At 36.7% G+C, this 14551-nt stretch overlaps 1 protein-coding gene across 3 annotated transcripts in view; it reads right to left on the bottom strand.

Annotated features, from left to right (window-relative positions):
* Positions 1-2611: 2611 nt before the first annotated feature.
* The window catches only part of FNIP1 (folliculin interacting protein 1), a 160653-nt gene continuing 148713 nt past the window's right edge, over positions 2612-14551 (bottom strand). For 2 of the 3 annotated variants that reach the window (XM_017864009.1, XM_017864010.1), the window contains 3 exons: positions 12743-12940; positions 7992-8107; positions 2613-5667 (listed from right to left, as the gene is read on the bottom strand). In XM_017864009.1, coding sequence (XP_017719498.1) covers positions 5589-5667; positions 7992-8107; positions 12743-12940 — 393 coding nt within the window. In that variant the 3' untranslated portion in view covers positions 2613-5588. Of the gene's footprint in view, positions 5668-7991; positions 8108-12742; positions 12941-14551 lie in introns of all 3 variants that reach the window. The other variant, XM_017864011.1, reaches the window with a different exon arrangement.

The following is a 14551-nucleotide window of genomic DNA, read 5'->3' as shown; positions in this document are numbered from 1 at the left end:
TGAATATCATGAACCTGCTCATGAGTGAAAAAAATATATATATAAATATTTTTTGAAGAGAGGTACTTGATTGCTCTCCAGTGACAAAGATCATCTCTGGTTACATAGCTGTTGCATTGCAAAACTGAATGCTCAATAAATGGATGTAATCATATGTCCATCTTTCCAGAATAACTGCAAACCAACAAAAACGGGGTAAAGAGCTCTGGTTTTAGAGCTCTGGTTTTAACAGTACCTGAAACGAAGTAAGGAATTGAGATTTGGAACATGCTAGAGATTGAGTCACTACTATGGACAAATAAGAGCTTTTACTGACTCAAATCCAGAAGGTCAGTTGTTATTATTGAATCAGAATCTCTGGGAGTGGGGGTCTAGGAACTCTTATTTTTCAAAAGCTACCCCAGGTGCTTCCAATATGCAACCAAGTTTGAGAACCACTTTTAAATTATAATAACTGTGATTCTAAACTAGTCTGATCCATTTTTAACCCCAGCCATTGTACCATACTAAAGAAGGACATTGACTTGTGAGTGTTAGACCAAATATGCCCAAGAATGGTATCACAAGATTCTTATGGAAATACCTTCCCTGTACTTACACATTTATCAAGTTTCGTCCTTCCCCTTGAGACAATATAGGAAAGCAATACTGCCTTTATCATTATTTGAATTTGTGCACTGAGGTAAATATAAGGACTGTCCTTATTAAGATAGCCACTTGAAAAGGAAGGAAGCTCAAGCCTCTTTAACTTAATACTCTCCTTAGAGGAAATGCAGGTTTATTTGTGGGATGTTTAAGAAGACTGTTTAACCCAGATAGAGGTGTCTGCAATCTGATGAAGGGATCAGTCTAGATTCAGGTTCACCAGAAACAAAGTTAGTGTTAAAAGAAAGATAAGGAGAACTAGTCACCTGACTATTGGAAGAGAGAGGGTAACTGAGCATATGCTTTAAGACCAAAAGGACACTAAAGTTCTCCTGACAAATAATGGGTGGGAACATATTCTGTTTTGGACTGCTTGTATTTTTGGCAGGGGGGGGCGGGTAGGGGAAGTCTCAACTAAAATTTAGAGCAAACAGGGAAAAGCCCAGCATGCAGTATGGAATAAAAACAGGAAGCACTACACTCCTCTATGTCCCCCATTTCTATCTGCCTAAGCTGTTCCCACGCACAGCTACAACTTTCCACCCCCACCTTGCACCTTCAGCTCAGGTTTGGTCCTACTTGCCACCCTACCCCACCTTTCATATTGGCAAAGACAAGTGAAGAAATCCCGGATATCTTTACAATACAGCTGTCACCACATAGTAGTTGAGAAAACATTCTGGTCTGAGGGACAAGATGAACACACAGGAAAGACTGTGAGTTCAGAAAATCACATTAAAGTCTCTGTATTTCCTTTTCTCATTAGCAAAAATCTTCTCATAAATGTTACCAATTTTAAACCTTTAAAATAGCTGACAGCTGTTTCCCAAATACTTGAGACTTCTCTGCTTTGAAACAGTTCACTTATTCTCTTTGGTTAAATGTAAGAGTGATAATATGGAATATTATATGAAAACAGGTACATCAAAAAGTCCCTGGTCTAGTCCCGCCCCCAGGACTAACTCTGCCCAGATCAACCTAGCCTGAGCAAGACAGCGTACCAATAAGCCTACTCACTGATGAGTCACTGCTATAGAGCAAGCACAAAGCTGACTTCCCTACAATACAGATGAAGACAATAGACTTGCTCAGTTACTTGTAAATCAGTGAACAAAGAGGATTAAAACCCAAACTAATTAGCCAATTTTTTGTAAAGTATAGTAATTTGTATTGAATACGTTCTTTTTTATTTGAGACAGAGTTTTCCTCTTGTTGCCCAGGCTGGAAGGCAGTGGCACGATCTCAGCTCACTGCAGCCTCTAGAGGCTGAGGCAGGAGAGAAGCAACTCTCCTGCCTCAGCCTCCGGGGTAGCTAGGATTACAGATGCCTGCCACTATGCCAGGTTAATTTTTGTATTTTTAGTAGAGATGGGGTTTCACCAGGTTTGTCAGGCTGGTCTCAAACTCCTGATGTCAGGTGATCTGCCCACCTCAGCCTCCCAAAGTGCTGGGATTACAGGCATTAGCCACCGCATCTGGCCTGTATTGAATACAATTTTCTTAACAACATTATATAACTTCTAGGTTTTAGATTGTTGGGTTCAGTTTGCTTTCATAAAAGCATTTAAAGAACTTCTCAATTTGTCACTGTAAGAAGATACTCTTATATTTTCTGTTACTATGTTTTTATTCATAAGAACATATGTTAAAATTCTCACAACAGTAGGTCGGGGCCACAGGAGGAAGGCTGGACAGATTATCTGGTAAAAGTAGCAGCCAAAAATTATTTAGCATTTGGAGTATGCCAGCACTGAGCTAAATCCTTAACATTCATTATTTCATTTGATTCTCACAACCACCTCATGAGGTAGATTCTATTAAATTACCAACATGGAAATACCAATGGGGAAAGGTCACATCCTTAGAAGTGTCAAACTTTGGACAAGAATCTAGGTGGTCTGACATCAGACATCAGTCCATAATGTTATGTATATCTTAATATATGAAAGAAAGACCAACACCATCCATCAAATTGACATGTGTATTTATTGCACAAATATCCCCTAGAACTGGGAGGTTATTATAATACAAGTGTACATTTGAGAAATGTATACAGAACAAGAAACAACTATGTACATTTTACATATCCAACATCTAAGTAACTTAGAAAAAGCAAACAATCTCGTAAGACATCTACCAGAAGTAGGCATTATGTAAAATCTGTTTTTTTAAGTGATCATCCCCAGAGTATGCCAATTGGAACAAAACAAAATCTCTACTAGTATGTTTTTATTGCACTTAACGTTTTCAAACTCAAAATTAAGACATATTAATAAAGGCCAGAAATATTTAAAATCAAACCAATTAGTTTATATACAAGAAAAAATTAGTTTTAATTCTATAATGTAAAAGATCCCTTTTTTATTTCCTGTTTCAATAAACAGGGTTTTTTTTGATATGTAACAACTGTCTGTACCATAACTTGTAAAAATTATTTTGAACAAGCCAAAACTCTTTTCACATTCATCATAATGACCACATTCCAAAGTAGCAGCAGCTCATTCCTTGGGCTTTGCATAAGGAAAGAATGACTATGATGAAGGTAATAGAAATTATAGACGGATTAGAAATTATAAAACTCAGAAATGGGAGGGAGGGGGAGGAAAAAAACAGTAACTCACGAATCCTATAAGGATTAATGATTCTTTAAGAAACTATAGGTCATTTCCTTCCCAGCAAAGCTTAGCTTTATGAACAACAGTAGCACGAGCCACCCACTTATTGAGGACTAGAATTTCTAAATGGTAATTAAACATTTTAAATAAAGAATAGTTTGATAGTTAAGGAAACACCCAGACATTATCCAACTGCTACACAGAGCTACAATAAAAAATAATAATGTACAAGGCTGGGCACAGTGGCTCACACCTGTAATCCCAGCATACTTTGGGAGGTCGAGGCAGGTGGATCACTTGAGATCAGGAGTTCAAGACCAGCCTAACCAACATGGTGAAATCTCATCTCTACTAAAAATACAAAATTAGCTGGGCGTGGTGGCACACACTTATAATCCCAGCTACTTGGGAGCTGAGGCAGGAGAATCACTTGAACCTGGGAGGCAGAGGTTGTAGTGAGCTGAGATCGCACCGTTGCCCTCCAGCTTGGGCAACAAGAGTGAAACTCTGTCTCAAAAAAAAAAAAAAAAAAGGTACAATGACCCGCAAATGTATGAACTTTTTAATATTCTGAATTCTGCCAAAAGGATTGACGCATAGAATTCCAAAATTAGACAACTGGATAATTTTGCTAATGTACAGAATGAGAAAATTAAGCCAAAGAAAATATATCCACAAACACTCCTTGGCAGCAAGTCATCCATGGGAGACTCAGGTAATAACTGGGACTAGGTAAAAGGTCATGGGCCAAACAGATTGCAGACACACTAATTTCAGGTTTACATTCCATTAAAACAACCATTTCTTCTTTGTCTAGTTGGAGGTCTCTTGAATACATACAGAGCAAGGCAAAATGTGACCCAATGCTGTAAATTCAAGGTCAAAGACAACTTTCCATTATCTATTGAAAATTTAAACAGCAAGAATGGATGTGTTATATAGTAAATATATTTTATAACTGAACAAGTGGTTTTGTTTTTTTAATCAATGATGAAATTATGATGAAAATAGTCAATGAAAGCAGAAACCAACTTTACTACTAGCATTAAAAGTCTCTTAGACCAGATAAGCAAAGAATAAACTATAATGTAGTATTCAAGTAAACTGAGGTAGTAGAGTATTGAAAACTTTATCCACCCACCTTTCTATTTACATTACTTACAAGAATTTGGTTCCGTATTAGCCTTTCTTACAAGCAACATTCTATAGTATGTACAAAGGCAACAATTGAGAAGTGAAAATCTTTGAAAAAAATGCGCTTTTGGAAGGGAGGGGCTCTTAGAAAAAAAAAGAATAATTTTAAGAGTTATGAGTTCTATTAGTGTAAATTGAGTATTATTAAGCAGTGAAACAAATATTCAGCTCCTATGGGTTCATGAGGGCTGATACCAAAAGCAAGGAAGGGCCTTGGCTACCTGAGCACTTTTAAAGAACATAGTCTTGTTTTGCCAGTGCTTTGGTGCAATTTTAATCCTAATTTTCATTTATGTTAAATTAGTGAATATGCAAATATTAATATTTATAAGAATAGCTCACACTTACAAACAAATGATACAAAGTAGTATTCTCATTTTGGGAATCTCAGCCTTAAAAAAAAAAGGTTGGCTTTACTTATATTTCAGAGTGTGTGAAACAGAAAAATCACCAATAAGTAACATTTCAGCATTATAGACAATACTAGTTGAAAATATATATTTTTTAAAGGCATGTTTACCAATCTTGTATTTCTACCTCTGCTTTTTTAAAAAAATAGGTACATATGTACACTTGGGTGGATAACATAACACATTTACACTCAATTATTCTGAGTTTGTTATAATTAATAGGCTGTTTAAAATACTTATTTTGAGAAATAACCAGAAATTAGCTGTTTTGAATTGCAAAACTAACAAATAATCAAGGTTTTATAGATCTCTGTACCTTAGAAATTAAAAATTGAAAACTAATGAAATAGCTATTTCTGAGCCATTAAATCATGAGACATTGTTGCTATTTATGAGTTGTGACAACACTGCAGCGATCACATGAAACTCTTGATAACATTCATTTTGTAGAAATTTCTACCATACACTTTGGCTTTTTCAAATGCTTCAAAATTATTGTTGCTTTAATTTCATTTGTTTAAAAATCTACCACCACCCAAAAGTCCAGTCAAAAGAAAAGCCATGTGACATACACAGAATACACAATGCTACGCAGGATACCCTGGTGACTGACTCATTCAGATGGAAGTCTAAAAGGGAAAAAGAATCTCCATAAATGCATGTTGTGTCTGCTTCCTTGGTTTCTACTTATTTTCCCACCAATTTCTAATAATCTTTAGGTATATTAAAGGAGTATTTGTGCAACATATGGAGAGTGAGTGCTTGCTACAGCAGCCAGAAGTGGAAGATCACTGGATTCAATCCTGAAATAAAGGGGAAAAAAATTTCAGTTTTGATTTTCTGTACCGAGGACATGAACTCTACAGGCAATAACCATCACCTGTAAGGTCACTATACCTCAACAGTTAAGGAGCTAGGCCACTCTGGCCAAAATGAAAAATTTTCAGTAAATAAAACACAGAACTACAGATATGAGTAACAACGTCGTAAATGTAGGGAAGTGTCTCAATGACATGCTGATGGAACATGAATTTGGGCAAGGCACAATGACTAACAACTACAATCTAGTGTAATAATAGCTGGGTGCAGTGACTCATGCCTGTAATCCCAACACTTTGGGAGCCCTAGGTGGGAGGATTGCTAAGCCCAGGAGTTCAAGACCAACCTAAGCAAGATAATGGCAAGATATTGAGACCCTATCTCCATGAAAAAATTTAAAAAACCAGCTGGGCATGGTGATGTGTGCCCGTGGTACCAGCTACTCTGGAAGCTCAGGCAGAAGGATCTCTTGAGCCCGGGAGGTTGAGGCTGAAGTCAGCCATGTACCAACAGCAGGGCAACAGAGCAAGATCCTGTCTCAAAAATAAATAAATAAATAAATAAAAAATAATAATAGTGTGTACCCAGATTGTTTTAGATTCAGATGTTTCTATAATAAGATGTATTGGAAGTAATGGGAGCTACTTCAAAATACATCCTACCATAAATTTACAGGAAAAGAAAAATGGCCAATCAACATAGAAAATATTAATCAGACTCCCTCATGGTTAGAGAAACGTGAATAAAATCAGATGCCATTTTTTAGCTAGCAGCTTGGCAAAGATCAAATTTGGTTACAGCCAGTAGTGAGAACAACACCTCTTACTGTTTGTGGGAATTCATATTGAAAGTTTCTGGAGAGTATTCAGTATAATCTATCAAACTATCTATCAATACAGGCCCTTTAACCAAAAATTCTATTTCAAGGAATTTATCCTACAAATGTCAGAGATTTATATTCAGTCTAGCATTGGTTTATAGTAGCAAAATACTAAAAATAATCTAAAATCCAACATATAATGGAATGCTAGACAGCCATTAGGAAGAATGAGATTATTATGTGCTTATATGAACATTCAAGATATAGGAAAAGGAAAGTTGTACAAGGACACAAGAGTATAAGTCAAGTTAAATTTTTAAATAATATTCATTTAAAAATTCTATAAAACAATCTGTTAACAGTGTTTGAGTAGGGGTTGGAAGTTGGGGAAAGAAGACAATGACACTTTTCATTGTATGCCAAAATGCACTGTAAATTTGGTTATATGTATGTTACTTTTTAAAACTTGTCTTAAATATTTTTACATAAAGGCATTAAACACCTCACTCCCCAGAAAAACAACATTATATCCTGTTATTGATTTTCCAAATACTAGAGAACAATTCTCTCTGTATAACTCAAGTCAAAATCATCAGGACTGGACCAACAGTGTGATACTACAGAATATAAATAGGGTCTAAAGGAAAAAAGATAGAGTCATTCAAATCCCTAATTAGTCCTACCAGTGTGTGTGACATCTGGCATGTTAACTTACAGAATCATCTGTTTCCAACCTGGATAACATTGCCTACACACTGCAGGATGATAATAAGAATTAAGAAATAACACTAGTAAAAAATTTTAATTTGGTTTCTGACACACAGTAGGTTCTCAGTGATACTGGTTTCTTTTCCCATCATAAAAGCAAAATTAGATAAAAGTTCTAGCTTGTTTTGCTTTCTTTAATGGCATTTCAAGAAATGATTAATATGAACCCACCTAAAGTGGCCAGAGAACACAAGAAAAGTGACCACAGAACATAATGAAATAGGGCCATACTATGCTCCCCCACCAACTTCCCATTCCTCCTTCAGTAGGCATTTTTGATAACTGTTTTCTGCCAGAGAATAATGCAGAGTAGACAGACATAATATATAGTTAATGGGGAGGAAGGAGTAATATATGGATAACGTATTACCATCCTCAGACTTCTGTTACCTTAATCAGCTCATTTAGAAGGCAGGGCAGATACTTGGAATAATGAGTTTGCAACATATGTAATAAATAAAAATGACTATGTACTTATTTTTCTCAGAAAAAAATTCAGATTTTAATTCATTCTGATTATATTCTCAACCGCCTGTATACAATGGCACAAAGAATAATGCCTTTCAGGTTATTATATGGTACAGGGAAACCTAAATGATAACAGCCTCCAGCTTCTAATAGGAGAAGATACATAAAAGAAAAAAGGGCAATTCTGAGGAACATTCCTTGCATGATGACAGAGCAATGAAAGCAAAGCCAGAAAAGAAACCATTAACATACCCCAGAACCACTCCCAGCTCCTTGACATGAACACGCATCTGCCCCCTCAGGTATTCAGACAGCATTTTACTTTTGAAATATAGCTCCTGCAACCGGTCTTCAAGATGCATTACACACTGTAGTTAGGGAGGAACCAAGAACCAGGTCAGAAAACAGTTTTCAACTCTCAGTCATGGCAAACTCTAAAACATAATGTTTTTGACAATTCTGTTTATTTATTTCAACATGAACTAAAATTTGGAGCACATTTTTAAAGTATGTAGTTTTAGCTAAAGACGGAAGTGAACCTTTTTCTAGCTCATATCAAATATTACCTTCTACAGCATCATTTTTTTTTAAATTGTGCTAAAAATACACATACAATTTGCCCTTTTAACCATTTTTGTTTGTTTGCTGTTTGTTTTTGAGACAGAGTCTCGCTCTGTCACCCAGGCTCAAGTGCAATGGCATGATCTCAGCTCACTGCAATGTCCACCTCCCGGGTTCAAGCGATTCTTCTGCCTCAGCCTCCTGAGTAGCTGGGACTACAGCCATGCACACCACACCCGGCTAATTTCTTTTGTATTTTTAATAGAGACAGGGTTTCACTACATTGGCCAGGCTGGTCTCAAACTCCTGACCTCAGGTGATCCACCCACCTCAGCCTCCAAAGTGCTGGGATTACAAGTGTGAGCCACCGTGTCCAGTCCCAAAACCATTTTTAAGTATACTTCAGTGGCACTAAGTAGAGTCAAAATGTTGTGCAACCATCACTACTATCCATTTCCAAAACTGCTTTCACTATGTTTTTATTCCAAATTTGATAAATGTAAAATTTTTACAAATTAATACTTTTCAAATGTATTTACACAGGAAAGGATGTATTCTCCTGTGGAGAACAGAAAACAGTTTGCAAAAGTTCATAAAGAATGCTATGTAGTTCCCCAATTTCTAAGCTGAAAGACTGAAAATTAAAACACATCTGGGCATGGTGGTTCACACTTGTAATCACAACACTCTGGGAGGTGGAAGCAGGAGGATCATCTGAGGGCAGGAGTTCGAGACCAACCTGGGCAACATAGTGAGACTCTGTCTATACAAAAAAAAAAAAAAAAAAAAAGCATTAGCCGAGCATGGTGACATGTGCCTGTAGTCTTAGCTACTCAGGAGGTTAAGGCAGGAGGACTGCTTGAGCCCAGGGTTTTGAGGGTGCATTGAGCCATGACTACTACTGCAATTCAACCTGGGTGACAAAACTTAAAAAAACAAAAACAAAAACCTAAAACACATACATTTTGTTTACTGTCAATTAACTTGTTCTATTTACTAAAATAGGTGATTTATCATGTGAATTGATGCTAAACATATTTGAGGAAAAAACAGAAGTTTCAGGCGCTAAGCATTAAATTCTTGCAGAGTGTTCCTTTCCAATGAAAATCAGCTATTAAAAGTTCCTAATAAAAATCCATTTTATTACTGGAAAAACACAACCAAATGGTTGTGGTTTTATAGCGTATGTTTTTTTTCACAATGCTTTAGGCTGATAATGCCATCAGAAAATTTCAACTGCAGAATATATGTAGATATAAAATATGTAATATAATTTACTATATTAACCACTTTACAGTATATAATTCCATAGTCCTAAGAGCATTCAGTGTTGTGCAACCATCACCACCATCCATTTCCAGAACATTTCATCATCTCAAAAACTCTGTACTCATCATCTCAAACAAAAACTCTGTACTCATTAAACAATAACTCCTTATTCTCTTTTTTCCCGCAGCTCCTGGTAACCACTATTTTAGTTTCAGTCTCTATGAATCTGCCTATTTGTGGTACCTCATATAAGTGGAATCATATAATATTTGTCCTTTTGTATCTAGTGTATTTCACTTAGCATAATGCTTATGAGGTTCATCCATGTTGTAGCATGTATTAGAATTTCAGCCCTTTTCATGGCTGAATAAATATTGCATTGTATGTATTATACCAAATTTTGTTTATCCATTCATTTGCTGATGGACGCTTGGGTTATTTCTAACGTTTGGCTATTGAGAATAATGTTTCTATGAGCAACAGCATACTGCCTGAATCCCTGCTTTTAATTGTTTTTAGTATAAACACAGAAGTGGAATTAATAGATCATATGGTAATACAATGTTAAACTTTTTGAGGAACAGCCAAACTTTTCCCACAGCTCCCGCACCACTTTACATTACCATCAACAATGCATGAGGGTTCCAAGGTCGCCACATCTTGGTCAATACTTACTATTTGTTGTGAATTCTTTTTATCATAGTCATCCTTACAGGTATTGAATGGCAGCTCACTGTAGTTTTATTTGCATTTCCCTAATGCCTAATGATATTGAGCATATTTTCATGTGCTTATTGGCCATTTGTATATTTTCTTTGGCAAAATGTCTATTCAAGACCTTTGCCATTTTTTAATTCAATTGTTTGCTTTCTGTTCAGTTGTAGGAGTTATTTATATATTCTGAGTATCAATCCCTTTTGAGATATATGATTTGCAAATATTTTCTATTTTAGAGGTTGTCTTTTCATTCTGTGATAGCTAATAAACAAAAGTTTTTAATTTGATGAAGTCCAATTTATTTTTTTTTTACTTTTGTTACCTATGCTTTTGGTTTCAAATTCAAGAAGTCACTGCCATATCCAATGTCAAAAAGATTATCCCCTAGGTTTTCTTGTAAGTTTTATAGTTTTAGCTCTTAAATCTTTGATCCATTTGGAGTTCATTTCTGTATATGGCATAATTCATTTGCATGTGGCTATCCAGTTTTCCCAGCATCTTTTGTTGAAAAGACTCCTTTCCCTGTTGAATGGTCTTGGCACCTTTCTTGAAAATTAATTAAACTTACATGTGAGGGTTAAACTTTTAGGATCTCCATTCTGCTTCATTGCTCTATATGCCTGTCCTTATGCCAGGAGCACAATGTTTTGATTACTGTAGCTTTGTAATAAGTTTTCAAATCAAGAAATGTGAAATCTACCAACACTGTTGTTTTTCAAGATTGTTTTATCTCTTTGGGGTCACTTGAGATTCTTAATGTATTTTAAGATGGGTTTTTCTATCTCTGCAAAAAATATCAATTGGATTTTGATAGGGATTACATTTAATCTGTAGAATAACTGTGAATAGTAATGGCATTCTAATAATACTAATTCTTTCAATCCAAGAGCATGGGAAGTGCTTTCATTTACATATGTCCTTAATTTCTATCAATAATGTTTTGTACCTTATAGTATACAATGAGTCTTTTGTCTCCCTAAATTTATTCCTAAGTAATTTATTCTTTTTGGTGCTATTGTAAGTGAAATTGTATTCTTAATTTCCTTTTCAGAGTGTTCATTGTTCAAACAAGTATACAGAAATGCAACTTATTTTTATGGGTTTGTATTATGCTAATCTGCTTAATTTGCTTATTAGCTCTACCAGTTTTTTGTAGAATCTTTATGTTTTCTATGTACAAGAAGATCATATCATCTGCAAACAGAGATAATTTTATTTCCTCTTTTCCAATTTTGAAGTCTTTTGTATTTTTCTTGCCTGATTGCTCTGGCTAAAACTCTCAGTAGCATGTTGAACAGAAATAGTCAAAGTGGGTATCATTGTCTTTTTCCTAATCATAGGGAAATATTTTCAGTCTTCCACCACTTAGTGTGATGTTAGCTATGGGTTTGTCATAGATATCCTTTATCATCTTGAACTACAGAGCTTTTTAACTATGCTATGTTACAGTTCTCCTAATAAGTGAAAGAAAGAACCTTAAAAGTTAGATATGGGGTCTTCTACTAGGAAGAGGTTACCAGTATTACAAAGAGATCAATAAAAGTCCTGACATGACAATGAGGATCCAGAATGTACTGGCATTCTACACAAAGTTGGGACATGTTGCATGACTATACTACACATGATCAAAAATTTTGGCTGCTGAAATCAGAACATACAGACATGTACACATCCCTTTCTGTCTTAGCTTGGGCTGCCATAACAAAGTATCATAGACTGTGTGGATTAAAAAAAAAAAAAAAACAGATATATAGCTGGGCATGGTGGCTCATGCCTATAATCTTAGCACTTTGGGAGGCTGGGGCAGAAGGAACACTTGAGCTCAGGAGTCTGAGACCAGTCTGGGCAATGGGGCAAAATGCCGTCTCTACTAAAAAAATACAAAATATTAGTCAGGCGTGGTAGCACGTGCCTGTAGTTCCTGCTACTCAGCAGGCTAAGGCAGGAGGATCACCTGAGCCCAAGAAGTCGAGCCTGCAAGGAGCCAAGATCGCACCGCTGAGCTCCAGCCCAGGTGATGGGATTAAGACACTGTCTCAAACAAACAAAAAACCCCAGTTATTTATTTTCTCACAGTTCTGGAAGCTAGAAATACAAGACCAAGGTGCAAGCATGGTTGGGTTCTGGTAAGGGCTCTCTTCCTGGTGGCAGACAGTCGTTTTCTCACTGTGTCCTCACATGGTGGAGAGAGAACAAGCTTTCTCTCTCTTCCTCATCTTCTTAGGCCACTAATACCATCATGAGCACCCCACCCTCAAGACCTCATCTTACCTTAGATACAGATACCTCCCAAAGACCCTGTCCCCAAATACTGTCACACTGGGAATTAGGGCTTCAATATATGAGTTCAGGTAATGACACAAACATTCAGTCCCTAACAGCTTTTTTTCAGAAAAACAATGATGAAAGCTTTAAGCAGTGCTTAAAGTAATGCAAGCGTCGTTACACATACTTACAAAATTTGGAGACAAGTTATGCTTATAAAGCTGAAGTGTGGAATGAAGCAGATTGGAAACAAGACTGGAAACCAATACTTCCTTTCCCAATTTATTATCTGTCACTCGTCTCTGGCTACTGGCCACTTGAACAGTCCATTTATCCATGTCAGCTATAATACAGACAGCTTCTGCTATTGGTTCATCCAAAACTGGATGCTGGAAATAAAAGAATAATTCATCTTATGATTAGCAAATGAAGTTTCCAAAAATAATGGTAATTCAGCAATGAAGGTTTACTAAACAAAAACAGAAAAAAAAATTAAACTTTAATGTTTCAATATCTCCTTGACCAAGGAGAATAATTAACTCATTAACAAATACTCTGAGACATATTATAGATATCATCATAGATACTTTGTATTCATTACAAGGACTTTGTATTATTTAGTCCAGAACTTAACTTTCAACAGTCTTTTGATCATTCATTAAGTTGACAAATGTATTCTCAACTATGTGCCAGGCAATTGAAAGAAAATGTTTTTTACCCTGAAAGAGACAAACATTTTACTTTATTTTATTTTGAGACAGTCTCACTCTGTCGCCAGGTTGGAGTGCAGTGGCGCGATCTCAGCTCACTGCAAGCTCTGCCTCATGGGTTCAAGTCATTCCCCGGCCTCAGCCTCCTGAGTAGCTGGGTCTACAGGCACACTGGTACCACCACGCCTGACTAATTTTTTGTATTTTAGTAGAGACAGGGTTTCACCATGTTGGCCAGGATGGTCTCGATCTCCTGACCTTGTGATGCGCCCACCTCGGCCTCCCAAAGTGTTGGGATTACAGGCGTGAGCCACTGCACCTGGCCTAACAAACATTTTAAAAATAGAACAGGACAGGACAGGACAGATGCTGTGGCTCACATCTATAACCCCAGCACACTGGGAGGCTGAGGTGGGAGGACTCCTTAAGGCCAAGAGTTTGAGACTAGCCTGAGCAACATAACCAGACCTCATCTCTACAAAAAATCTAAAAAATCAGCCAGGAATGGTGGCAAGCACCTGTAATCCCAGCTACTTAGGAAGCTGAGGTGGAATGATTGCTTGAACCCAGGAATTCAAGATTGCACTGATCTAAAACTGTGCCACAGCACTCCAGTGTGGGTCAAAGTAAAGTAAGACACTATCTCAAAAAAACCACAGAAAACAAAGACCATAAAACAACAACAACAACAAAAACAAGACTTACTCACACAAATAAGTCAATGGTAAGATTCTGTGCTAACTATCCCAATATGTCAGGCATTAATATCCCTCAGCACCAGAGAAGGTATTCCTTGATGTCATGAAGTACTTTGCTACCTACATGAATTAGATTTTTCTGTTTGACTAAGACATCTGTCCGGAGTATGAATACAGCAGTTAAAAATGGGACACAGCAAAATATGTAACAGAGTTCTCCAAGATACATTGTTAAGTGAAAAAAAAAATTCAGTCTGGGCGTGGTGGCTCACGCCTGTAATGCCAGCACTTTGGGAGGCCGAGGTGGACCTATCACCTCAGGTCAGGAGTTTGAGACCAGCCTGGCCAATATGGTGAAACCCCAACTCTACTAAAAATACAAAAAATTAGCCAGGCATGGTGGCGGATGCCTGTAATCCCAGCTACTCAGGAGGCTGAGGCAGGAGAATGGCTTGAACCCGGCAGGCAGAGGTTGCAATGAGCTGAGATTGTGTCACTACTCTCCAGCCTGGGCAACAAGAGCAAAATTCCGTCTCAAAAAAAAAAAAAAAGTCACTATACATACAGTTATGTTTCTAAAATTCGGATCTAC

The sequence above is a fragment of the Rhinopithecus bieti genome, unplaced genomic scaffold (genome assembly GCF_001698545.2).
Source record: "Rhinopithecus bieti isolate Rb0 unplaced genomic scaffold, ASM169854v2 scaffold_74448, whole genome shotgun sequence".
Taxonomy (NCBI): Eukaryota; Metazoa; Chordata; class Mammalia; order Primates; family Cercopithecidae; genus Rhinopithecus; species Rhinopithecus bieti.
Note: the sequence above shows the minus strand (reverse complement) of the source record. Positions and strands in the feature narration are given on the sequence as shown.